Below are 27,500 nucleotides of genomic sequence, written 5' to 3'. Positions count from 1 at the left end.
GAATCTGGCAAAACAGACTCTTTTTATAATTCAAAGAATTTATACATTACAATGAACAACCTATTTGGTGCTGGTACCGACACTACGGCCACAACGCTACGCTGGGGTCTTCTGCTCATGGCCAAATACCCTGAAATACAAGGTATGATTGCATCTAAATATATTTTGAAAGTCCACAAATCTAACTATATACCATGCAAAGTGTCAACCAGAATCAAGTATTCAGTAACAATGTTATAAACTCTCATACCGTGGTCTTTCTTGCTCACTTATCATAGTCAAGGTTCATGATGAGATTGACCGAGTGATCGGTAGACGTCAACCCATGGTGGAAGACAGGAAGAACTTACCATTTATAGATGCTGTGGTCCATGAACTCCAGAGATTTGCAAACGTGGCACCCCTTGGTTCCGCCCGTCGGACCACCTGTGACATTCACCTGAACGGATACTTCATCAAGAAGGTCTGGCTCCAGTAAGAGCATGCGGTGTTCTTGATTATGTGTTTGCACCATTTATCATTGATCATTTGTGTTGGTTTGCACAGGGTACCAGTGTGTGGCCACTACTAGTGTCCATATTGAGGGATGAAAATGAGTGGGAAACTCCTGACAGCTTTAATCCAGGACATTTCCTAAATAAACAGGGCCAGTTTGTCAAAAAGGACGCCTTCTTGCCCTTCTCTGCAGGTGCGGTGGATTTCAAATTCACTACTTACATTATGCCATCACAGGTGCTTTTTGGTAATCTTCCAGTTATTCTTATTCTTAGGACGCAGGTCTTGTCCTGGAGAGAGTTTGGCAAAGATGGAGATCTTCCTGTTCTTCACCACCCTCCTTCAGTATTTCTGCTTCACTCCTCCTCCTGGAGTGTCCAAAGATGATCTGGATCTCACACCAGTCGTGGGCTTCACCCTGAATCCGGTCCCACACAAACTGTGTGCAGTCAAACGGTTTCAGAATTAAATATAAGCTGTTTAATGTTACTATTTTCTATCAGTTTACTTTTTCGCTTGTGTGATGCATTTATTCATTTAGCTTTCCACTAGAAACACATTCGATGTTTATCACTTTTTAGATAAATAACTACAGTGCCTTTGCTCTTCTTAAGTTTAAGAGCATGCTAAATATGTAAATACATTTATCACATTAAAATCATGCAAGTGTTGTTGGTAATGTCTAAAACTGATGGTAGCACTTAAATTAAACATGGGAACGTTGTGAAAAGTTGCCTACAGTTGGTTTGTATAGCCACCTTTACAAAAATTAACCATGGTTTAACTATAGTAACCATGGGTTTTGGGTTTTATTTGTAGTAAAACCATTCCAGCAGGCACCGGACATCAATGTAATGTCAGCTTGGACATGACATTGGACAGACGTTGCATTTTGGTTGAAAAGGAAAATTGGGTTGAAGTCAGTATTTGATGTCAATTTGACATTGACTTAACATTGGATTTTGTTTACACTACCTAAAAACAACAAAATTTCAACATCAGCTGATGTAATTATTGGACATCAAATTAATGTTGACATTAGACGTTGAACTGACATTGAATTTTGGTCACCAACGTCGCAGCGGAAATGTAGCCAAATACCAACGTCTTATGTGACTGTATGACTGCTTGGATGGTTAATTTTTATAAGGGCAAAAGATGAGAATTGAGAAAAGAGTCTTTGAAACATAATTAAATAAACAAACTTTTCTACATTTACAGTTTCTTTTTGGTTTTTGCATTTGCACATTTGGCAGCAAGAGAAGTTCATCGTTAATTGACGTACTGTGATTTACGTGCAAATATATCCACACAACTTTGGAAAAACTGCTGGGTAAATTACTTTTTTCGGCTAACTTGGACTTTGTGATTCTTATAGTACATTTTCCCCACATTGCTTTTTTGTACATTTTTATTTATTTGGAACTTTCGAGTACCGTATCATCCGTCAAGGCAGGCAATTGCTCGATTCCATGTGTAAATAAGTTTAGAGCATGCATTTGCATACCAACATGTTTGACAGCTATTAATGCACTTACCATTTTAGATCGACAAACTGTATTACTGTATAAGATTTCTATTTGAACTGAAAGCATAAATCTAGGCTATACACTGCCGTTTTCAAAGCACAATGCAAAAATGTGGCATTTCATTCACTGATGCTCTTCACTGAATGCTCTTCAATCAGAAGCGCTAAACCCAGCGGGATCACATACACTGTAAAAAACAAAAAACACAATTTGTTGAGTCAGCTTAAAATAATTTGTTACCCTGCTGCCTTAAAATTTTAAGTTCAGTCAACTCAAATAAGTTTAGTCAACTTGAAATGTTAAGTTGTACTAAGTAACAACTTATATATTTGTGGTTGTCAAACTTAACAGATGGGTAAGTAACCCAGCTGCCTTAAAATGTTAAGTTGAATCAACTCAAATATCTAAGTTGTCACTTAGTATAATTTAACATTTCAAGTTGAATAAACTGTTTTTGAGTTGACTGAACTTAAAATTTTAAGGCAGCCAGGTAACAAATAATTTTAAGTTGACTCAACAAATTGTTTTTTATGGTGTATACTTACTTGCCGGCAACACTCGCCAAAATGGTGAAAATTCATATAAATAAAGTAAATATTATCATTTTATTTTTAAGTTAACTATTAAATAACTGTATTTTTATTTAATACTTCCTTTAAAATATATATATATATATATATATAATAGTATTACCACACTTTATTATTTTGTTTATTATTTTATTAAAAAAACTAAACTAAATAAATAAAGGCCAATGACATATTATTATCACTATTGTTAATTAATTTTGTTTAGAGTTATATTTAATGGGTCACACTATGTGCAGTGTGAGGACCAAACCAAATCCAGGTACTTATAAAAACCAGGCTAAAAAACTTAAGTGCACCCCTGCTGTTAGCTAATTAGTGACTACTTTTTTTTTCATATCTCCAGAAGAACTACCAATAACTAATATATAAATGTATAATTAATTCTAAAGTGAAGATCATGGTAATCCACTAGTAATTACTCATGTATTGCCAAATGCGTCAGAAGAAATGACTAATTATTTGAATGAGTATTCTAAAGTGAAGATCATGATAACTCCATAGTAATGACTAAAGGTTTTGTAAGGTTCTGGATAGTAATACTTCTGATGGATTTGGTAACACTTGAATTGTTACTGATCTTCACTTTAGAATATGGATCCAAATAATTAGTAATTCCTTTAGAAGGATGACATATATCTAAAAAACGTACAATGATTTCAGTCATTACTAGAGAGTTATTACGATCTTCACTTTAGAATATGAAACCAAATAATAAGTAATTCCTTATTAAGTATTTGGTAATACCTGAGTCATTAGTAGTGGGTTACTTTAATCTTTACTTTACAATAATTATAAACCTGTATACAGTATAGTAGTTCTTAGTAGTTCTCCAGAAGATATTAAAAAAATAGTAGTTACTGATTAGCTAATAGTGAACTACCACATTCAACTGAGTGCTATTTCATACTGATTTGTTAATCAGAGTTTCTTGTTAGTTAATAGTAGCTACAAGACTGTTAATAGTGCATTAGTCATTTGTTCCTGTGTAGTTATTCATTAATGACAGAAAGTGTTACCCATATAATTTGCATGCCACACTATAAATAATATTCTGTTTTGTCCACTGTATGCAAACGTCAAACTGTCAGTGAAGTCTTATTATAACCAGCGTACTGAAATGTAAAGTTCAGCAAATGTGCATGTACATGACATGCCCCGTCAACTATTAACAGGGTCCCTAGTAAGGGACTCACTTCTTTCACAGGGAAATAAAATTCTGCTGTTTTATGGATTTTAGAAACATATCTAACACTCAATAGTTATATTACATTTAGTGATTTTTTTTTTATAGAATATTTAGTTACAGTGTTCATTTAGAGCTGCCAAATATAATGTTAACTAATATAAAAATTGGTAAATTCCTCAGACCTGTCTAGTGTTACATTATTGCTATTCAGTGGCATTTTGTGTTTAAATGAATAATGTTTCATGCTATGATAATACATCTTAGGCTTCCCCATTATGTTGGAGAAATATTTTAATTTCAGTCAATGAAAACGTTTTTTTATTGAAACTCTACTGAACAGACATGAAGTTGACATGTTAATCCATACCCAAAACTACACTCATTATTTTAGTACCCAATAAACATGTTTGTCTGTTAGTGTTTTATGCAAATAGTTCACCTCCGTTCAACACATAGATACTGAGTTGTTATATAAGTTGCAATGCACATGGGTCTGTTATTATTAAAACCTTTACTGTGTCTCACTGTTCACCTGGAAAAACAGTGCAGTGTTTCAAATTTTATTTGGACCCAAAAAGGTTGTGAAGCAGCGAGAAGAATCTGGGGATGATTGTCTATTTTGTTGATGGTAAAATATTCATTCATGAAGATTGTCACTTATCCAGGTCATAGAGTTCATGTAATCTGCCATGACCTGGATAACCAAGGGTCTTTTGTTAATGTTCTGCTCATGTTGGCAATATGAAGATGAGTGTAACAAAAATGAACTTTTTAACAAGTTTTTCCCTGAAGCCCATATTTGGTTTTTCCAAGACAAAGTGTCCTTAAAAATTTGCTCCACCTGTCTGTGTCTCATTAAACATAATTATAAGTTGTATTCAGTTTTATGTCTTTATAAATCTCAAGGTTATTTTTCTTTGAAAGAACTGTCTGTTATTATTGGAATTACCAGTCTGAAATTTGATTAAAGATTTCCTGTTCGTGTTACTCTTTAATGCCATTTCTTTACATCAGATAAACGTGACAATGAGTTGGTAAAACAAGACAAAGCTCTAAAAAATTTTTGAATCAGTTAGAGTATGAACATAATTATCTGTCATACTCTCTGATAATTTATAAATACAAAGCATGTTTCTTTGCAAGAATTGTCTTGCAAAGCATAATGTTGTACTTTTTACTGCACTACATTTCATAAATAAAAGTTTTTTTTTTTACCTTTGATTCTTAAGAACATTAAAAATGTAGTACTTACTTGTACTCAAGTAAATGTTTGAATTACTTTTATTTAAGTAAAAGTAAGAAAGTACTAGATTTCTAATGTAATTAAGTATTAAATTATATTTATTATGAAATATATTGCAGTAAAAAGTACAATATTATGCTTTGGAATGTTGTAAAGTTAAGTTTTCTAAAGACAAACACTTGAAAAGTACATTTAAAGCAGAGTAAAAAATATTTCACTACTGTCTGCCTCTGATTTTAAAGTTATTCTGTGTCTCCACCTGCAGATGCACATCATGTGTGTTGAGTTCTTGGATACTGGATGAAGATGTGGAGATTGCTGAAAAGCAACTGGAGAGAAATGCAGGAGCTGGTGAACATCTTGGGAGACATGAAACCTGCTCAACTGAAGAGGGTAGTCTGTTCTGTGTGTGCATTAACAATTAACAAATAAATGATTAACCTGTGTCCACTTTGCACTAAGGTGCATTTCACAGGTTACTAATGTTCATAAATGGTTCACAGGTGTTCACACTACATTAAGGTACACTTTCACAGGTCATTAATCTTTATAGCTCAAGAAAAAAATGAACAAATATATTTATTAAGCATTTTTAACGCACTGAATGAGTTAAAAATGACTCACTATTTGGCAGGTACTGCATTAAAATCACTCTTGATTTAAATGATTTATAATGCATTTGTAAATGAGCTATTAGTCATTTATTGACACCTTTATAAACGCTTTACAAGGGGAACCTTAACGTAAAGTGTTACCAAATCTTCTTTGCTAATAGTAAGAGTTGAAAGACAATGTAAAGATTCACTCGATGCCACAGATACAGATGCATTTTAAAGTTGTTGTGAGTCTCACCTGCAGATGAACATCATGTGTCTGATTCGTAGGCCCTGGATGAATGAGAGATAAGATTAATTAGGATTTTTTCATTGAAATTTCTTGGACCTCACTGATTTTTGCTACGTTTTGAGTTGTTTGTGTAGTGTCTTTTGTTTGAGGCTCTTGTACAGTTTTGGTGCTCTAGTCTGTCTCTGCACTTAGAATCTCTATGAACATCAGAGACTAGATATCTCCCAGCCACTTGTGAAGTCTAAGCAAAGTCTAATGAATGAATGAATGATGTATTTAAGCATTTAAGAATGAATGAACAATGCATTTATATTTGCAAAGTCAATGTCATGACCGTTTGATAAATGGAAACCAAAGAGTTCAGATGCTAAAGCAAAAATTAGTATTTCTTTCTAGCTACTTTGTATAGGTTTCTATGTAAGTACCGGTACTTCTGATTGGGCTGAGGCTGGAATTTAGCGAGTTTGAAGTAATAGTATTTGATGGACGTATAGTATGTGTCAGGAGCATTCACTCAGTATCATTATCTCATTTTTGACCGAGATGGCTTTTAGCTGGTTTTGCATCTGAACTCTTCAACTAGTGATTTTATACATTAAAAATGTATTGGGTTATATTACCAGGTGTGTTTTGAATATATGGATGGTGATTCTGTAGTAGGCTATAGTCCACTGGTCTCAAACTCAGTTCCTGGAGGGCCACAGCTCTGCACAGTTTAGCTCCAACCCTAATCAAGTACACCTGATCTAGCTAATCAAGGTCTTTAGGATCAAACTTCCAAGCAGGTGTGAATTGGAGCTGGCTGGAGCTAAACTCTGCAGAGCTGTGGCCCTTCCAGGAATTGAGTTTGAGATAGCCTATAGGAGAAGTGGTCTATGGCAACCTAGTTTGGCCTAGTTGTTAATTAAATGAGTCTTCAGGCTCAAGTTAATAAGCATATTTCTCATTTTAACCATGGGCAATGATTTTTTTTAGTCATCTGAACAGTTACATGTGACAAAGTTTTGGGAAAGCAAAGAGTCACTTTAATTTTAAAGTAAAAAAGAACCCAATGGTTGATGAAAAACATTTTAAGATCTCTGTGCTTTAGATAATGACAATGCCCATACGGAAATGTAATATATGTGCTTATATGAAATACCCATATATTAAATACATGTTTTATATATGCCATATATGATTCCTATTAGAAAATGGAACAATTTCATATATTGACAGAAGTCTACCCCATACAAAAATATATGTTTATGTATGTATAATACATGTATTGCCATATATGGAATGTATATAATTATTAATATATGTACATAGATATATGTATTTTTTTATTACGTTATATACAAATTAGACATATGCATGAAATATATGGTTTCATATATTTAATATTTTAATATGTGATCTTTGATCTTTAAATACAGGTTGTAGACACATGTAAGACACTCTACACTCTACAAAGTTGCAGTGCATTGCACATTTCACACCTTAAGCCTTAAATGTTAAATGGTATAGTAAGCTACATAAAGAAACATCTTTATTTAAACAGAATTTATTTAAATATAAAAAAAAATGTTACTGACCTGCACAATCAAACAGAAAAAAAGAAACAATTACATATATAACTGATCAAAACACTGAACAGGCATAAAAAACAGAACATCAATTGTAGTGGTTCAGCTAAAGGTCTACAGGTTTGTATTCCCACAGCTTGGTTAGTTTTTGGTTTATTGGCATCCCCAGTAGGCCCCAGGTGAAGAAATTTCTGGATTCCAGCATCTGTTTAAAAAAAAAAAAAAAAAAAATTGTAAAAGTTAAAAATAGTTGGTAAAGTTAAAGATTATTTTAAAACTGCAGAATACTCATTATTTATGTAATAATTATAAATTGTAGTTGTAAAATATTCCCAGATACCACAAGGACATGGCAGAACAACAACAGAGCACAGCCTGCATGCCCATTCAAATAATATGTCTCTATATACATGAAGAACCAAACTATAGTAACCCAAATGCTCAATGACAGAGTTCACAGCTAAGGTTACAATTTAATTTGCTATTTAGCATCAATGAAATAAAGTGTTGACATTCATAATACCTAATATGTGCATTGTTTTTGGCCTGGAGAAAAGAAATAGAGGGGTGGAACTATGACATGGGTTTTTGAATGACAATTTTGATTAAATCCCCTAAAATAAGGTCCACGGTTCACACAAACTCATCATACTTTCACTTTTTTTTTTCTGTGACATAAAACACACCAGTTAAACCCCACTCTTGATTTTTATTTTTTTTAAACTGTTATGTTTCTTAAAAAAGATGGTTGTTAACATGCTGCTAAATGGGACTAAAGGCCCTGTCGGAGGCATTAAACGTCTTCACGCCGAACAGTTTATCAATTTACAGCATTTTCCAATTGTAGTATAATTTATAGCACAATTAATTGTAGAATAACCAATTAATAGTTTCCCGCATTTTTTTTGTTTTGCTTTGCCCTGAAATGCAACACAAGTCTTCGGATGGAAGATGCTCGTTTGATCGCTTTCCTACTGATACGAGGACTCTCTCTGTATTTGTACCATAAATATTACAATTATTCCATATAAACACCACATTTACTGCCTTTGTCACAGTGAAAGTGAAACTTCAATAATTTATAGTGCTTAAAGCCATGTTAAAAATAAATGTTTACGGCCACATGAAGGTGTTAGAAAGCAGATAGACTGAAGATTTTCTATAAGCAAGGATAAAATAATATTTTGTGTACCCACCCTAACAAAATGATAGCTGAGATGTGGTACTTCATTCACTAAAATAAGTTTTATCTTACCATATCCAAAAACTCACTCACTCTACTGTTATTTAATAGATTAAATGCACTAGAATTTTATTAAATAGTACATGGAGACACATTTTTAACTAAAATATTTTGTTGATTTGATTTGTTTACATGTATATTGCAGATGCTAGTTTTGGTTTCAATAAAATATTTAACCTTTTCTGTGTAGACGCTCCATCATTCACATCACTGCCATCCACATCTGCAGGTTCGGCCTCCATTTCTATTTTCTGAGAATTTCGGGACTCATTACCTTTTCATGGGACACAAACAAGAATAGCACAATTATCAGCAAAGATATGAACAAAATTTACTACGATAAGTTAACCATATTTTTAAAACCCCACAATCACATCCTTTAGTGTACTGTACCTTTATACAATATGCACATGTGCTTATGCACCCACTCTAGGCATGTCAATGACGTCAATGCACTTGGTGCAACATAACCAAGTACTGTAATTTACTACATGAATTCAGTATTATTTACAATAAGCAGTATCTTTTAGGCATATATGGTTAATAAACGCATACATTCAATATATACACTTAACATATATGGTCATATCATATAATACAATATACCGTTTTAATTTATATTGTAAACATATATGGTCATAACATGCAATACCATATAAAAGTTACCCATATATATACTTTCAGTATATGTTTATATACAAATTGTACTATGGGAAATTTATATATGTTATAAGAAGATGGATATATGTGATAATAATATATTGCCCTATATTTAACATATATGAGAGTAGCACTTCTGATATAGGAACATATATGTCATATATTACATTTCTGTATGGGATGATACAACAATGTTTGAAGATGTTGAAAATATAATTGCAGAGATGAGCTGTTGCACTTACAAGAAATATCACAATAATAACACAAAAGTGTGATATTGTATTTGCTTTCAAAGTTCATAATTAAAAATTTAACAAAACCATCTTTTAATTTGCACAGATACAATAAAGGAAGTTTAAGAGCCACAACATCCACAAAACAACTTTTTTATCATATTTTTGAATGATGGCTTAAATAGAGCACAGTTTAGTGTACTTCTTGTTCCAGTGATTTCCAGCACGAACACAGTTTTACACCAGAGTTTATTCTTATATGTTCTTGTCTTGACATCAGTGACTTTAAACGTCTCATACGGAGGAATCAGCACTTCTTGCTCATGAGGAAACTCAGAATATTTTGTCAGTTCAGCACCTTTATATTTCTTGATTTCAAAACAAGATTTATCCCCAAAGTCTATTGTTTGTGAATAATCAAGAGAAAAGGATGCAAATGAGCCAAAACGAAACTCTTCGCCCTTTTTTACCTTATATTCATGTTTGGTACGACGATAAATTGACTGGCATTCATTTTGTTTACTTTTCAGAATCTGTATTGCTTCTGTTAAGAAAAAATGAAGTGCATACCATTTGAATGTCTTGTCTTTGTATTTTAAGTTATCACTACCAACATCCTTATTGAATTCACGATATACACGATTACCTGTGTACACACAAATGGCAATTAAATGATTCCTGTTCAAGTTATCTCTTGGTTTTTTTATTTTATTTTCACAGTCTTTCCAAGCTTCTTTAAAATTGTCTTTTGAGTTTTTGAATTCCTTTTTTAGATATTTTGTCTCCACCAGCTTTGCCATTTTCTCTCTACAGCCATCATACTGATCGTCAACTGAATTCGGTGCCATATCCAATGTAATTATCTTTCCTTCAACAGCAGCTCTGTGATCCTGCAGCAACAGGAATCATAATGATCAGTCATCAGTATTCATGTCTGTAATATTCAAACACAATCTTACCTGTCCTAGAGCAGCTAAAATGAGAAGAAGAGCTTCAATGATCAGCAACATCTTCATTCAGTCAAATCGCTCAGATGATCTAGTAGATCTAGTGAAGAACAGATGCTGAAAGACACACAACAGGCATTCACACTAAATCTGTTACTTAAACAGGCATCTGTACACAATGAACCAGCAAAAATGTTCACCACAACATGCTCTTATATAATACAGTTTTTAAATTTATGTAACTGTATTTTAGGCCAAATAGCAGAAAAGTTTGAAATAATTGTCACCTCCCAAATTACCCGAGAATGCGGTTGTCTTTGCGTTATTTTTCAGGATCTCAGGAGCAATGATGAGAGGTGAAGATCAGAAAAGTTAGTCGCTAACTTAGAATAGTTAGCCAGACAACTTCAAACCTAAGGATAGAGTCGGTTCGAAGTTTTATATTGGATATAATGTGTGTGTGGGACGTCACGTGTGTGATAAGCATTTACACTTTCATGGCATGTGGTGGTACAATCTCTCATTATTTCCATTCTGTATTCAGGTAGTGAGGAACTGAAAAAAATATACCAGCAGCTTAAACAAATATTAACCAAATGCAGTTAAAAAACTCTCTGATACAGCACGATTAAGAGAGGAGGATGCAAACTATCCAGTTGAACCTCATTATTCAGAACATCCTTAACAAATTCTGTGGTAGTACTCATTGTAAGTGACTTGGAGCCATTCTGTTTTTTTTTTTTTTTTTCTCTTAAGAATGAACTGTATTTGTTCATATACAGGGATGTGAATACCACATTTATGTCACATGTTTCTTTATAACTACAAACAGTCATACTCAAAATATTCTATACTCTTACTATACAGTACATCTGAGGCTCAATGTTCACTACTGCACAGTTCAGTTCACTTCTTTTCCTAGAGGTGTCAGATAAGAGACAAGGATGCAAATGAACCTAAACTAATATTCTATCTTATACTTCTATATTTTTCTTCTTAACTTGGAAGCAGAACCACTGTCATTTATTTTGCATTTAATTTAATTGCTTTCACAGTTATATATATATATTTTAAAGAAATATCAGTGTTTTTGTGATGCCCAAAGATCTTCCAAAAATATCTCCAGTTATTTTGTTGAATGTTTGAATTGTTTTAAAATATCAAAATGTTTGAACAAAAATAGCTTTTGTCAGCAAACATATGTTTAATATTACATGAATAAATAACATGAAATTATGCCCAATAGCATATCTGTCCAGTCAGTAATGGCTTTTTTTTTCCTTTTAAAGAGGTTACAAAGGAAGGACAGAATAATAGTTGAGGCACAAACAAGTCAGGGACAAACAAGTCATGGAACAACATCTTATACATTCATTTAAAAGAGTGAAAGTGGCCATTTAACATTTAATACAGATAAATAAATGAGATTTAGATGAGGACTGGGCTGTGACTCAAACTAGATTTTTGTGCTTTTGTGGATGCAAAAAGTTTTATTATTCATATATTGTGGTCTCCCAATGGTTGAGTTGTACACCTTTGAGCCATGGCGTTTGAAATTGTATTTCCTGTAAGACCAGTATCAGATATACTGTTCAGGAGTGACGCTCGAGGAGTGAGTTTTGCCTTTCAAAAGAGCCCAAGATCATGATTGCAGTCAAAAAGGGGTTCAAGAACTACAAGCATTTTTATTTGATGCATCATATTTGTGAAATTAATCTAGAAGTGAGGTACTTCAGAAGGGCGTAACACGCAATTCTAGCCACTCTACTGTTTAAGAAATGAGAACAATGGCAGACTGTAGTGCCTTATGTGATTACGCATCATTTCTTATCACACCTGTGACGTCTCAGAACACACACACACACACACACACACACACACACATCATAAGAGATATGAAATAGCCAACAGTCACAGGATTGCAGTTGTCGCCAACTGCCTTTTCTGATCTTCTACTCAGATCATTGGACCTAAACTTCTGGAAAAAAAAAAAAAAGAAAAAACAATAAATAGAAGTTATAAAACCTGACAAGAAGACAATAACATTCTCAGAAGATTTGGAGCAAAAAGAAAAGCTGTTGTATTTCCGGTTGTGTTGAAGTGTCTGCGCTTCACTACTAGATCATCTGAGGGATTTGACTGAATCAGGATGCTGCTGATCATTGAAGCTCTTCTTTTCATTTTAGTGACTCTAGGACAGGTAAACTTGTGTTCTAGTATGAATATTACAGACGTGAATACTGATGATTGATCATTATGATTCCTGTTGCTGCAGGACCACAGAGCTGCTGTTGAAGGACAGATATTTCCATTGGATATGGCACTGAATTCAGTTGATGATCAGTACGAGGGCTGTAGAGAGAAAATGGCAAACCTGGTGGAGACAGAATATCTAAATAAGGAAATATCTAACCAACCTGATTTTAAAAAAGCTTGGCAAGATGGTGAAAGGAATGCCAGAACACCAGAAGACAACTTGACGAGGAATCATTTAATTGCCATTTATGTGTACACCAACTCAGATATTAATGTTTATCGTGATTTCAATAGTGCTGGTTGTAATGGTAAACAAAAATATGATGACAAGACATTCACATGGTATTCTCTGTACTTTCTGTTAACAAAAGCTATACAGATTTTGAACAAAACACAAGAGAAATGCTATGTAACTTATCGTGGTACAAATGTTAGATTTAATAAGTATGTTCTGAACACAAAGGTTCGTTTTGGCTCATTTACATCCTCCTCTCTTGATCGTACAGTTGCAGAGGGTTTTGGAACTAAATCTTGTTTTGAAATCTACACTTGTGAAGGTGCTGATCTGAAAAAAATACCCAAAGTTTCCTGATGAGAAAGAAGTACTAATTCCTCCATATGAGACCTTTAAAGTCAGTGCTGTCAGGACAAAAAGAGATGAGCCTGATCTCTGGTGTGACACTGTGTTCATGTTGAAAAGTTCTGGCAAAAGAAGTGACCTGAATTGTGCTCTTTTCAAGAAACCAACCAAGACCTTAAAAAATACTTCAAAATGTATGTTGAGTCATTTGAATTCACATTATTACATGAGTTCTATACAAATCAATTACTTAATTACCTACACATAATTGTTTGCCTTGATGTTCAGTTGAATGTGTTTGTGTCATTTTAAGAAAATGCATTTTTTGTAAGTAACCCAGTTTACTTGCTTCAAACTGATGTTATATGTATGTTATGATATAAACATTTATTTTATATGTTTATATTAAGAAATAATTGAAAGACAATTTGCCTAATTCCCAAAAATGTCAGATTTTGGCTTTGTTTTCCTATTGTTTTCATACTTACTGAAGGTAAAGACTTAAGAATAGTTTGACTAATACACTGTATAAAAAATGTAAACACATTTACAGAACAAACTGTAACTTTTACAGTATGAAACTATCATTTACAAACAAGAAAATGTGAATGTAAGAAGGTGCAGAGAGTCATTTACGCAAACACAAAACAAAATCATGGTATCATACTTCATCAACACTTAAACAACAGAATATGTAAAATAAAATGCAAATGTACATAACTGATAACAATTTTTTTGCCTGAACTGTTTTTACAATATTTTACAGTTAAAATTACATAAGTGAAATATGCAATATCAGAGTCCCACATACTGTAGATGTTCTGGCTGGCCAGCATTACAAAATATACCTTTTTTGAGTCTTTATTCTTCATAACCCCCCTCTCTGATGCTGGTTATACCTTTTAAAAGAGTTCACTTTGTAATCAAAGGGGTTCAAGAATTACAGACAATTACATTTGGGAATATAATTCAACTTTCAGCTATTTTAAACTGATTCACATACCATTTTTTTTTTTTTTTAAGTTTGTTCAGTCTCTGATCATTGGCGTGCTCGGCTCTGTACAGTAATTGCTGATACACATCAGTTCATATTTTTGTAAATGCTTGAGCTCAGAATCAGTGATACTGTCCAGCTAATGATTCATTTCATGTCACCGTTTGCATATAATTAACCTGTGTTTGTGTCTCCTCCTGGAATCTAGAGAAAAAGATTCACATTATATATGATCAGAACACATTATAACAGATCACACAGCACAATGCCACAGATGTTGCAAGTTTTGAGGGAGCGTGCAATTGGCATGCTGACTGCAGGAATGTCCACCAGAGCTGTTGCCCGTGAATTGAATGTTCATTTCTCTACCATAAGGCGTTTCCAAAGGCGTTTCAGAGAATTTGGCAGTACATCCAACTGGCCTCACAACCGCAGACCACATGTAACCACACCAGCCCAGGACCACCACATCCATCATCTTCACCTCTAAGATCGTCTGAGACCAGCCACCCAGACAGCTGCTGCAACAATGGGTTTGCATAACCAAGGAATTTCTGCACAAACTGTCAGAAACCATCTCAGGGAAGCTCATCTGCATGCTCGTCGTCCTCATCGGGGTCTCGACCTGACTGCAGTTCGTCGTAACAAACTGACTTAAGTGGGCAAATACTCACATTCGATGGCGTCTGGCACTTTGGAGAGGTGTTCTCTTCACGGATGAATCCTGGTTTTCACTGTACAGGGCAGATAGCAGACAGCGTGTATGGTGTCGTGTGAGTGAGTGGTTTGCTGATGTCAACGTTGTGGATCGAGTGGCCCATGGTGGTGGTGGGATTATGGTATGGGCAGACATATGTTATGGACAATGAACACAGGTGCATTTTATTGATGCCATTTTGAATGCACAGAGATACCGTGACGAGATCCTGAGGCCTATTGTTGTGCCATTCATCGCTGACCATCACTCATGTTGCCGAATGATAATGCATGGCCCCATGTTGCAAGGATCTGTACACAATTCCTGGAAGCTGAAAACATCCCAGTTCTTGCATGGCCAGCATACTCACCGGACATGTCACCCACTGAGCATGTTTAGGATGCTCTGGATCAGTGTATACGACAGTGTGTTCCAGTTCCTGCTAATATCCAGCAACTTTGCACAGCCATTGAAGAGGAGTGGACCAACATTCCACAGGCCACAATCAACAACCTGATCAACTCTATGCGAAGGAGATGTGTTGCACTGCATGAGGCAAATGGTGGTCACAATAAAACTGCACATTTTAGAGTGGCCTTTTATTGTGGCCAGCCTAAGGCACACCTGTGCAGTGGTCAGTGTAGTTAGTTAGTAGTGAGAATTGGACCCTAATCTAAAGTGTAACCAGAATAATTTATGTAGTTATCTATTATTTATTTGAAAGAATTAAAAGAACCATGTCTATCCTTGTATCGTTAACTTGTTGAGGTTGATATAGAATTTAGAAAGTAATAAGTAATTAAATACTTTTTGGAGAGAGTAATTTGTACAGTAATCTAATTACACTGTTGAAGATATAATTAGTAAGTAATTAATTACTTTTTAGAGTAACTTACCCAATACTAATCGCTTTTCAGTGTCATTTTGTGTTTAAATGTTTTAAATGAATAATATATCATGCTATGATAATACAGTTCCCCATCATGTTGGAAAAAGATTTAAATTTAGGCTAAGTTTTCACACTTTTCAGGACAGATATGTTTCACTGTTCATCCAGAAATATAGTGCAGTGCAAATTCGTTTTGGACCCAAGAAGGTTGTAATGCGGGGGGAAGCATATGGGGATGATTGTCTATTTTGTTGATGGCAAAATATGAATTTATGAAGACTGTCACTTATCCAGGTCATAGAGTTCATGTAATCTGCCATGACTTGGATAACCGAGGGTCTTAGTTTAGTTTTGGTTAATGTTCTGCTCATGTTCTGCATCTGCTCAAGTCAGTTGCTGGTTAAAGTGTACTAAGAGTCAACATACAGTAGTTGCCTTTTTACACAAACCCACAGACTACCAATCCTCCATGATTCTTTTTAGGCAAAGTTTGGTGCTTTTTTTTAACTCACTGGTCTCCCCATTTTTTTTTCATGTTTGTATTATAATGTCTTAACTTGTGTTTGTTTAAACAGAGCCAAGAAAGAAAAAACAAGTTCACAAGTATCCCATAGATTAATCTTTTTGGGTTCTCTAGTCTGTCTCTGCACTTGGATTCACTCTGCCTGACCATTAGACAACCAGATAGTGTAGCTCACAACCACTAGTTAAAATGAAGCCTAAAAGCAGTCAAATATTTGCAAAGTAAAAGTGCTCCTTCAAATTTTTAGAGTAAGAATAGTTTTAACAGCCATGAGCATTAGAAACATTGTACAGATTTGAAATGTATATACTGCAAATGGTCATTCGATAGATGGCTAGCAGAAGTGGATTCTGGCCTCCTTATTGGGACAGATGGCATTCTGTGTGGTGTAAGGGATACAGGTCAGTGTAGCTCAAAGGGAATTATTATGATTTTGTAGGGAATTTGGACAGAATCACTGTTCTATGGCTGATCACTGAGTCGGCCAGCAATTCATTGAATAAGCTGTATAACACCATCTCTGCATCAATGGATATTAATATACAATATATAGTGAAAACACTATTTATTAGCACGGTATCAAGGTCGGCAGTTTAAGACATTAACTTGTAAGCACAAAACACAAGATGCTTCTCTTTTCAGTATGAAAAAGAATTTATTGAACAAATTTAAGATAAGATATGTAAACTAGCACAGATAGTTGCTGAAAGAGAGAAAGTGAGGGAAGAAGAGTTTAGGAGAGTGAAAATATGAAATCCCAAGTTTAAAGCAATAAATGCAGTTGCTTAGACATTAGAACAACCATCAGTCATCTAATTAACCCTGGAACTGAGTTTCTCAATGAACTTCTCAATGAGTTTCTCAAATAAACTTTATATTAAATGCACCAGTTCAGCTGAATCTGGAGGTTTTACTTGCATTGCCTGTATAGGGGATTCCCTTTGTTGTCTTCCTTGCAGAAAGGGGTTTCCCAAGGTTGCTGATTGGCTGGAAGTTCAGTAGTTGTTTGAAGTGACGTCTTGGGCATTGGCTGAAGGATGGTGCGGAGTCGTGTGTGCTGGTTGAAGTTTGAGGCGGGTGCAGTCGATGTCGTAGTCAGACTTGGAGACACAGCCTTGATTTGCAAAACTTAACGTAGAACTGTCAGGATTGTGTTCTGTTTTGTCTTGTTTTTTTCCTAGTGTTTTTCCCTTCTGTTTCTAGTGCATTTGGTTTAGTCCTTGTCTCCCCCTTTGGTTTTGTTATGTTTGGTTTAGTCTTGCCCATATTTGTACTTCCCCTCGTTTGCTCGTTTGTAACCACTCCCCTGTTTCTGTGTATTTAGGTTTGGTTGTGCCCCTGGTCTTTGTCGGTGTTTGTATTGTTACTCTTGTGTTTTTCGTCGTGGTTGCTGTTCCTTGCTGTGCACCTTTGTTTTATGTGCTTTTTGGATTGTGTAAATAAAACTGCAATATTTGGATCTCCGCTCTCCTCCTGCTCATTCCTGCACACGACGACGATCGTGACAGAAACACCGACCAACAACATGAATCCCGAGGCAGAGCTGTGGCGTTTGAGGCAAGGCGGACGAAAGTTGGAGCGGTATGTGGAGGATTTCCTAGAGCTAGCAAACCAGCTAAGCTGGCACGACGCGGCTTTGGGTGCTTGTTTTTTTTGATGGGGTTGGACGAAGACATTATCCGTTGCGATCTTCACGCTTGTGATTATCCCCTGATCGAACTGGTTAATGTGGTGCTTTATTTGAATGGATCCGACTTTGAGGTCGAAGAATCGAAGGTGTCTCGTCGTCCAACTCCCTCGCAAGCACGCCGCGTCGTGTCAGTAAACACTATGCCGGGAGCCCCCACATACCGCGCTAACGATTCGGACCGCCTGCCTCACCACCCCCTTCCAGCCGCGGTCGCGGCCAGCACTCGGACTCCGCCTCCCACGGCCAGCTCTCTGAGACCGCCCGCAGTTGGGATGACCCACGTACTGGACCCACCATTTATGTCAGTACGGGCAGCAAATATCCGAGGGACAGCCCCAGCACGCACCTTTGAACCCGCGGTGAGCACTCGGACGCCATCCACAGCTCGCAAGAAGGCGGCAAGGAAAAGGCGCCATAAGGACACAGCTGAGTTTCCCGAGTCAAGTCAAGTCCAAGCTGTATCTTCTGAGTCAAGTCAAGTTCCAGGTGCGTTCCCTGAACCAAGTCAAGCTACGGCTGCTGTTCCAGTGTCAAGTCAAGCTACGGCTGTTGTTCCTGCATCAAGTCAGAGCTATTATTCCTAAAGCAATTCAAGTTAAAGCTGTGTTTCCTGAATCAAGTCAAACTGCAGCTGCGTCCACGGAGTCAAGTCAAGCTGTGGACACGTCTCCTGAGTCAAGTCAAGTTGCAGATACATCTTCTGAGTTAAGTCAAGTTTCCGTTGCGTCTACTAAGTGTAGTCAAGTGACGTCTGCATCCCCCCGAGTCTAATCAAGTTGTAGCGGTGCTTTCCGAGTCCAGTCAAGCTTCCGAGTCAAGTCAAGCCAAAGCTGTCGTTCCTGAATCAAGTAAAGTCACAGCTGTAGCGGCCGAGTCTAGTCAAGCGTCCGAGTCAAGTCATGTCAATGCGGCTGTGTCCCCTGAGTCATGTCAAGTTGCGGACGCGTCTCCTGAGTCAAGTCAAGTCAGCGCAGCTCTTCCTATGACCAGTCAAGTTTCTGAGTCTAGTCAAGTTTCTGATGCGTCCTCTGAGTCTAGGCAATTGACGGCTGCGTTTCCTGAGTCCAGTCAAGTTGAAGCTGTTGTTCCAGAGTCTAGTCAAGTTACAGCTGTAGCTGCTGAGTCAAGTCAAATCACGGCTGTTGTTCCTCAGTCTAGTCGAGCTGCCGCTGCGTGCACAAAGTCCAGTCAAGTTGCAGCTGCGTCTTCTGAGGCAAGTCCAGTTTCAGCTGCCTTTCCTGAGTTTAGTCAAGTTGCAGCTGCGTTTCCTGTGTCAAGTCAAGTTGCAGCTATGGTCTCAGTGTCAAGTCAAGCTGCTACTGTTGTTCCAGTATCAAATAAAGTGACAGCTATATCGTCTAAGGCAAGTCACGCTGCAGCTTCGTCTTCTGAGGCAAATCATGCCGCAGCTGGGTTTACTGAGTCAAGTCAAGTTACGGCAACGCTTCCCGAGTCATGTCAAGGAACAGCTACGTTCCCCGAAGCAAGTCAAGTGTCAGCTGTGTCAGCTGTGACCCCTGAGTCAAGTCATATTATAGATGGATCTCCTGAGTCAAGTCAAGTTCCGGGTGCGTCCCCAGAGTCAAGTCAAGAGCCAGCTCACGCCACGTCTGCCAAACCACAGTTTGCTAAAGCCTCGTCAGCCAAGCCAAGCCAGCGCCCGCTAAGGCCATCTCAGCCAAGCCACCACCTGTTCACGTTATGTCTTCTGCTCCTGAGTCTGCACCCATCATGACCACCCTTCCTGAAGTAGTCCCTGTGTCAAGCAAAGTCACAGCTGTGGCTTCTGGGTCAAGCAAGGTTCAAGCCACGGATCCTGAGTTAAACCGATTCGAAACTGTTGCTGTTCCTGAGTCAAGCAAGGTCAAGGCTGCCGTTCTTGAGCAAAGTACAGTCAAGACTGAGGTTATTGTGTTAAGTAAAATCAGAACGGTACTTCCTGAGTTAAGTCAAGCCACAGCTGATCTTCAGGAGCCAAGTCAAGTGATTGCTGCTGTCCCAGGGTCAAGTCACGTTCCGCCCGAAGGCCCAGGGTCGTGTCACCACTCGTCAGACCACCCAGAACCAAGTCACATTCCTTCTGACGGCACAGAGCCTTGCCAGGTCTCGCCCCTCACGATCATGATGGCCTGTAAAGAGATCCTAACATCCGCGGATGCTCTTCCCTTGATGGCGGTTGCAATGTGGTGTGTGTGGGCTGTACACCGTGCTCCTGAGGTCTCGTCTGCTCACACGTCTGCCACCGAGGTCTCGTCCGCTCAAAAGTCAGCCACTGAGATCCCGTCTGGCCGCAAATCCGCTCCCGAGGCCTTTCCCACCAGAGAAGCCGCGCCCATGCCCCCAGAGGTGTCAGCTTCGGCTGTAGAGCCTCCTATGGGGGTGGCGTTAACCTATAAACTCTCTGCTTCTCCCTCTTTTCTGTCCACCTCCTCTATCCCTGCTCTCCCCAGGTCCCAGGCCGTGACGCAGTTGCCCGCGCTGCCCTGGAAGGCTCCAGCAGGCCCTCCAGAGCCGGAGCTCTGTCCAGCTCGCCCTCCAGAGCCGGAGCTCTGTCCAGCGCGCCCTCCAGAGCCGGAGCTCTGTCCAGCGCGCCCTCCAGAGCCGGAGCTCTGTCCAGCGCGCCTCCAGAGCCGGAGCTCTGTCCAGCGCCCTCCAGAGCCGGAGCTCTGTCCAGCGCGCCCTCCAGAGCCGGAGCTCTGTCCAGCGCCCTCCAGAGCCGGAGCTCTGTCCAGCGCGCCCTCCAGAGCCGGAGCTCTGTCCAGCGCGCCCTCCAGAGCCGGAGCTCTGTCCAGCGCGCCCTCCAGAGCCGGAGCTCTGTCCAGCGCGCCCTCCAGAGCCGGAGCTCTGTCCAGCGCGCCCTCCAGAGCCGGAGCTCTGTCCAGCGCGCCCTCCAGAGCCGGAGCTCTGTCCAGCGCGCCCTCCAGAGCCGGAGCTCTGTCCAGCGCGCCCTCCAGAGCCGGAGCTCTGTCCAGCGCGCCCTCCAGAGCCGGAGCTCTGTCCAGCGCGCCCTCCAGAGCCGGAGCTCTGTCCAGCGCGCCCTCCAGAGTCGGCTCCTCCTCCAGCGCGCCCTCCAGAGTCGGCTCCTCCTCCAGCGCGCCCTCCAGAGTCGGCTCCTCCTCCAGCGCGCCCTCCAGAGTCGGCTCCTCCTCCAGCGCGCCCTCCAGCGTGCCCTCCAGAGTCGGCTCCTCCTTCAGCACGCCCTCCTGAGCCAGCGCGCCCTCCTGAGCCCACACCTGTTCAGCCATGGCCACCTGGACTGTTTACACGGCCATGGCTTCCAGAACTCCCAGACCCGCCATGGCCGCCCGGACTATACCCTTGGCCATGGCTCCCGGACCTCCCAGACCCGCCATGGCCGCCCGGACTATACCCTTGGCCATGGCTCCCGGACCTCCCTGACCCGCCTTGGCCGCCCGAACTATACCCTTGGCCATGGCTCCCGGACCTCCCTAACCCGCCATGGCCGCCCGGACTATACTCTTGGCCATGGCTCCCTGAACTCCCAGACCCACCATGGTCCCTGGACCCGCCCTGGAGGCATCACCCTGCTTCCCTGATGTCTGCCTTGTGCAGCCTCCAGAACGCCCACCCTCCCACCCCGATGTATTTAGTTACGGCGCGAGTCGCGCCTTGGGGGGGGGTTGGGGGTAATGTCAGGATTGTGTTCTGTTTTGTCTTGTTTTTTCCTAGTGTTTTTCCCTTCTGTTTCTAGTGTATTTGGTTTAGTCCTTGTCTCCCCCTTTGGTTTTGTTATGTTTGGTTTAGTCTTGCCCATATTTGTACTTCCCCTCGTTTGCTCGTTTGTAACCACTCCCCTGTTTGTGTATTTAGGTTTGGTTGTGCCCCTGGTCTTTGTCGGTGTTTGTATTGTTACTCTTGTGTTTTTCGTCGTGGTTGCTGTTCCTTGCTGTGCACCTTCGTTTTATGTGCTTTTTGGATTGTGTAAATAAAACTGCAATATTTGGATCTCCGCTCTCCTCCTGCTCATTCCTGCACACGACGACGATCGTGACAAGAACATGAAGCTTTCAACGGAAAAAAAGAAACTAAAGTAAAAGTACAATTTGATGAGGCTGGGTGGTGTTTCTCCTCATGGTTTTTGCTATAACTTTTGCTATAAAAGTTATAGCAAAAAACATGGCTAAAAACCAGTGGCAAAAAGCATAAAGGCAAAAACAAAATTTGTTGGTGTCCTGAGTTTTTAAATTTGGCTGTTGGACACATTCCAAAAGGTGTCTTGATCAATTAGACATTGTCGTAGCTTGGGGTATTGCTATTTTTCCCCTCCCAATACATAAATCAACATGTTATCAGTCACATGGTCTGAATTTTCCAACGCTTGCAGAGTATAATTTGGACAATGGTTTCTATAACAAATTTTACAAAGAACTGATTGATAGAAACGTTTCAAGAAAGCATTTTCAAACTCATGCATATCAGACATTACTATAAACTTATAAACTATTCAATAGTTAGTCAAAATGACTTACACAATGGGCAATTAGAACATAACAGTCAAATGTGTGGGTTACACACATGATATGGAGTTATGCAATATTCTGATATTCGTTTATAAGTCCTTTTGAGATCATTTTGGTGAATACATATGTAAAAGACAGTCTCTGTGCCGTTCTATGAATGTGAGGATGTGTTCTGTGAGGAATAAATGGTCAAAAGGTCCAGAAGGAGTCTGGTCTTTGTCCCGAGTGGTTAAACCCAACCAAGTCTCTACTAAAGATTTTCCTCATGTGATGGTCATGATGTGCTGTGTCTTTGACCACTTGCCTCAAATTTGACAATCTCCTTCCAAAGTTGCAATTATCAATAAGTGTTCTTTTGTGTTAATGTTGCAAGCTGTTCAAAGCTGCTAGTTGGTGGACTTGCTTCAGACTGGCTGGTGCTAGGATCTGATTTATGATCATCCATGTTTTCTTGGGCCTCTTTGTGGAATTCGGCTCCTCACGTATCAACGTTCTGATCGAATTGTAAATTGTCTGATTCGCTCTGATATGCTACGGTGCAAATTTGCATTTAGCTTGAATGTTTTTTTATGCCTTCAGGCTCATTTAAGGTATACACATATTCACTGTAGACATGGGTTATTAACTCTTAAGTCCTTTCAATCATCAGGAAAGAGTGGCATACATGTTGCATACTGGTAGACTTTTAGGAACTAAAGCAAATGCTCATTTTCATTGCAACATTACTGTTTATTTGAGAATAGAAACTGATGGTTGCTGATCATAGAAGTAACATTTTTGAGACCTCTGTGTCTCAGCCAGTGACAATGATACAACGAACAGTGATGGAAGTGAGCCATGTGTTATTAAGAGAAACAAATGTTGGAAGTAAAATTGCCTTGCAGAGATACCTTGCAGAGATAGCCTTATAACAGTAGTGTGATGTTTGATTTACTGGTAGAGTACATCACTTTTACAGATCGATTCAAATTGCAAAATGTCAGTATAAATTAAACTGTATTTGCAGAGATACAATACAACGCCAGAGTATTTTGTCACATTAGCACCTTCACAAGTGTAGATTTCAAAACAAAATTTATTTCCAAAACGCTCTGCAACTCTACGATTAAGAGAAGAAGATGCAAATGAGCCAAAACGAACCTCTGTGTTCGGTGTCCACTTAAATGTAACATTTGTACCTCAATAAGTCTTAAAGCATACTATTTGTGTTTTATTCAGAATCTGTATTGCGTCTGTTAACAGAAAGTAAAGTGAATACCATTCGTATGTCTTGTCTGCATATTTTTCTTTACCTGTACGAACAGCATTATTGAAAGTATTATATAATGTATTACTAGTGTACGCTCTAATGGCAATTAAATGATTACTTTCCAAGTTATCTTCTGGTCGCTGAGCCGTTTTAAAGTTTCTTAAAGATTTTTCCTTATTTAGATATTTTGTCTCCACCAGATTCTTCATTTTCTCTCTACAACCTTCATATTAGTCATCAACTGAATTCAGTGCCATATCCAATGGAAATGTCTGTCCTTCAACAGCAGCTCTGTGGTCCTGCAGCAACAGGAATCATAATGATCAGTCATCAGTATTCATGTCTGTAATATTCATACTAGAACACAAGCTTACCTGTCCTAGAGCAGCTGAAATGAGAAGAGCTTCAGTGATCAGCAGCATCTTGATTCAGTCAAATCCCTCAGATGATCTAGTAGATCTAGTGAAGCACAGATGCTGATCATCAAGAAAGGGGTTTAACAAATGCTAAATCTACTACTCAAAAAAGGTATATGTGCACAATGAACTCACAAATATGTTCATCGGAACACAGTTTCAATACAGTTCGCTTAATACAGTTTCAAATTCATGTAATTGCTATTTTCTTCCAAATAGCAGAAAGGTTTAAAATAATCACTAAAACCCATGGTGCTGATTGATGGAAAAGTTCTATCGCCCTTTTACCACCTCCCAAGTTACCTATGAATATTGTAGTCTTTTGAGGTATTTTTCAGGAGTTCAGGAGAAACGACAGGAGAAGAAGATCAGTCACTCACAGTCAGACGACAACAGCGATCTTCAAACCTAAGGATTAGAATGTTAGCATTTTTATATTGGATGTAATGTTCGTGCGTGTGCTCTGGGACGTCACGTGTGTGATAAGAATTTACGCTTCATGACATGAGGCAGTACAATCTCTCCATTCTATTGAAAGTATCAGGTAGTAAGCAACTGAACTGGCTGTCGGTGCAAGACCACGGGAACCAGATGAGTCCTCTGCAATCTGACTTTGCTGCAACATGGAACTTTTGCATTATTGACACACTATTGTCCTATTTAATACTGTAAAGTTGTTTTGACACAACCTGTTTTGTTAAAAAGTGCTGTATAAATAAACGTGAAAAAGTACCTCAGAAGTACCTTTCTTTTTGAAAAAATTCACAAATATGATGCACCCACAAATAAATGCTTGTACTTGAACATGATTGACTACAAAGTGAACTCTTTTGAAAGGCAACACTTCACTCTTCAAGACTCAGAGAGGGACAATGAAGAATAAAGAAAAAAATAAATATTGTAGTGGTGGACCAAAGAACATTTGTTAAAAAGGACTGGACTTTTCATTTTTTCTTTTTTTTTTTTTTTTTACAATTTTAAATGTCATTGTAATTATGGCATCTTGTTGTTGTTGTTGTTGTTGTTGTTTTTAAGACTTTTGCAAAGGTGTACCATCCATCAGGGGACCACAAACAATCTGCATTAACAGTAACCACTTTCAACTGACCAAGACATGACCACTTTCAATGCAAGACTGTGATCTTCAAAGTGCCTCAATGCCTCAATGATATTAACAAATATCAGAAGTATGAAGAAGATTAAAGGCTCAGTGAATGCAAATGTGATGATTGTGATTCAAAAATGGTATAAGATATAGATAAGGTCATTCATTTAGGTTAATTTGTGTCCTCTTCTGTTATCTGACACCTGTAAGAAAAAGACACAAACTGGACTGTGAAGTGGTGTATATTGAGCCTCAGATATACTGTATAACATACGTTCTGTTTGGCCCAGGTTTTAAAACTTGAAACATCCAGAGTCTTTACTCTTCTTCATACAGTAATTTTGGGACTTGGGGAGTAAAGTGATACCTTTTAAAATAGTTTTCTGTAATCTAAGGGGTTCAGGAACAACAATCATTTAAAATTATAGTATATGTGACCATGGACCACAAAACCAGTCATAAGGGTCAATTTCGAAATTGAGATTTTGATTGAGACCTAATTTATAAGCTTTCCATTGATGTATGGTTTGTTAGGATAGAACAATATTTGGCCGAGATACAACTATTTCAATATCTGGAATCTGAGGGGGCAAAAAAAAAAAAAAATAAAAAATAAAAAAAACTGCCTTTAAAGTTGTCCAAATGATGCAAATTCTTAGCAATGCATATTACTAATCAATACTGTTTCGATATATTTACAGTAGGAATTTGACAAAATATCTTCACAGAACATGATCTTTACTTAATTTCCTAATGTTTTTTGGCATAAAAAAAAAAAATCTGTAATTTTGACCCATACAATGTATTTTTGGCTATTGCTACAAATAGACCCCAGCGACTTAAGACTGGTTTTGTGGTCCAGGGTCACATATTTCTAGAGATACACAAAGGTCTAATGTTTGATTTACAGTACATCAAAGATCTTAAATCTGTTCTCAATTTCAGTTAGAGTTATTACATGTTAATATAATGGAAGCATATTTTCATTTGAAGAAATGCAATGAATGAAGATTTACAGTTTACAGTGTCTGAACATTTACATGTTGTGATCTGGAACAAGTACAACATACGTTTTTCTGTATTTTTTAGGGCCTTGGTTGGTTTCTTGAGTATCAGTACAATTACAGTCACTTTTTTTTTCCAGGGATCTGGGCTGCGCTTCCCAAAAGCATCGTAAGCCTAAACTGATCATAGCTCCATTTGTGCAATGGGTCTACGCTGTACTTAAGGCTTACGATGCTTTTGGGAAATGCAGCTTTGATCTTTTCTGTTAACATCCTTGACTTTCAACATCTCAGTTAGAGGAATCAATCCCTTTTTCCTCATTAGATGTCAATAAATATTTTGTCAGACCAGCACCTTTAACAGTTAAATCCAAATGCAGTTATAAAACACTCTGGTATAGCATGATTAAGAGAGGATGCAAATTATCCAGTTGAACCTTGTTCAGAACATTGTTCAGAACATCCTTATCAAATTCCGTGGTAGTACTGTTGTAAGTGGACTTGGAGCCATTCTGTTTTTTTTTTTTTGTTTTTTTTTTTACTTAAGAATGTGCAGTATTTGTTCATATGGGGATGTGAATACCACATTTATGTCACATGTTTCTTTATTACTACAAACAGTCATACTCAAATTATTCTGTACTCTTACTATACAGTACATCTGAGGCTCAATGTTCGCCACTGCAGAGTCCAGTTCACTTCTTTTTCCTAGAGGTGTCAGATAAGAGACAAGGATGCAAGTGAACCTAAACTAATATTCCTATCTTATACTTCTTAACGTTTCTTCTGAACTTGGAAGCAGAACCACCACAATTTATTTTGCATTTCCAGAGTCTTTATTTGCTTTCACAGTTATATTTTTGTAAAGAAATATCAGTGTTTTTGTGAGGCCCAAAGATCTTCTTGAACAAAAATAGCTTTTGTCAGCAAGCATATGTTTAATATTACATGAATAAATAACATGAAATTATGCCCAATAGCATATCTGTCCAGTCAGTAATGTTTTTTTTTCCTTTTAAAGAGGTTACAAAGGAAGGACAGAATAATAGTTGAGGCACGAACAAGTCAGGGACAAA

At 38.1% G+C, this 27,500-nt stretch overlaps 2 protein-coding genes, 1 long non-coding RNA gene and 1 pseudogene across 5 annotated transcripts in view; 2 read left to right on the top strand and 2 right to left on the bottom strand.

Moving 5' to 3' along the window:
* Positions 1 to 1,709, top strand: part of LOC127160707 (cytochrome P450 2K6) — a 7,128-nt gene extending 5,419 nt beyond the window's left edge. Inside the window, exons 6-9 of the mRNA XM_051103361.1 lie at positions 1 to 142; positions 279 to 463; positions 547 to 688; positions 771 to 1,709. Of these exons, the coding sequence (XP_050959318.1) occupies positions 1 to 142; positions 279 to 463; positions 547 to 688; positions 771 to 964 (663 nt within the window). The 3' untranslated portion in view covers positions 965 to 1,709. The remainder of the gene's footprint in view (positions 143 to 278; positions 464 to 546; positions 689 to 770) is intronic.
* A 5,563-nt stretch (positions 1,710 to 7,272) lies between these two features.
* Positions 7,273 to 10,941, bottom strand: LOC127160711 (ecto-ADP-ribosyltransferase 4-like). 3 transcript variants are annotated; one of them, XR_007826825.1, is made up of 4 exons: positions 10,840 to 10,924; positions 10,553 to 10,657; positions 8,878 to 8,974; positions 7,273 to 7,662 (listed from the first exon to the last, which is right to left on the bottom strand). XR_007826825.1 is itself a non-coding variant. In XM_051103366.1 (3 exons), exons 2-3 carry the CDS (start codon positions 10,607 to 10,609, stop codon positions 9,716 to 9,718), a joined length of 825 nt encoding a protein of 274 aa, XP_050959323.1. In that variant the 5' UTR covers positions 10,610 to 10,657; positions 10,828 to 10,941; the 3' UTR covers positions 9,546 to 9,715. The 3 variants fall into 3 exon arrangements, 2 of the variants coding, with proteins under 2 accessions (XP_050959323.1, XP_050959322.1); XM_051103366.1 differs by lacking the exons at positions 7,273 to 7,662; positions 8,878 to 8,974 and adding an exon at positions 9,546 to 10,483 and having other exon boundaries at positions 10,828 to 10,941; XM_051103365.1 differs by lacking the exons at positions 7,273 to 7,662; positions 8,878 to 8,974 and adding an exon at positions 9,546 to 10,483.
* A 1,468-nt stretch (positions 10,942 to 12,409) lies between these two features.
* LOC127160710 (ecto-ADP-ribosyltransferase 4-like) lies at positions 12,410 to 13,654 on the top strand (annotated as a pseudogene).
* Positions 13,655 to 23,456: 9,802 nt separating this feature from the next.
* On the bottom strand, positions 23,457 to 24,713 carry LOC127160705 (uncharacterized). Its single transcript, XR_007826824.1, has 3 exons — positions 24,619 to 24,713; positions 24,274 to 24,358; positions 23,457 to 24,198 (listed from the first exon to the last, which is right to left on the bottom strand). It is a non-coding gene; the product is annotated as an uncharacterized LOC127160705 (long non-coding RNA).
* Between the last annotated feature and the right edge of the window lie 2,787 nt (positions 24,714 to 27,500).

The sequence above is a fragment of the Labeo rohita genome, unplaced genomic scaffold (genome assembly GCF_022985175.1).
Source record: "Labeo rohita strain BAU-BD-2019 unplaced genomic scaffold, IGBB_LRoh.1.0 scaffold_435, whole genome shotgun sequence".
Classification (NCBI taxonomy): Eukaryota; Metazoa; Chordata; class Actinopteri; order Cypriniformes; family Cyprinidae; genus Labeo; species Labeo rohita.
This window is presented reverse-complemented; position numbering and strand designations above follow the sequence as displayed.

Coding starts and splice junctions, on each gene's coding strand:
- LOC127160711 (XM_051103366.1), bottom strand. CDS start 10,609: ATGAAGATGTTGCTGATCATTGAAGCTCTTCTTCTCATTTTAGCTGCT. Junction 10,484..10,552: donor TTTTAGCTGCTCTAGGACAG/GTAAGATTGTGT, acceptor CTGTTGCTGCAG/GATCACAGAGCTGCTGTTGA.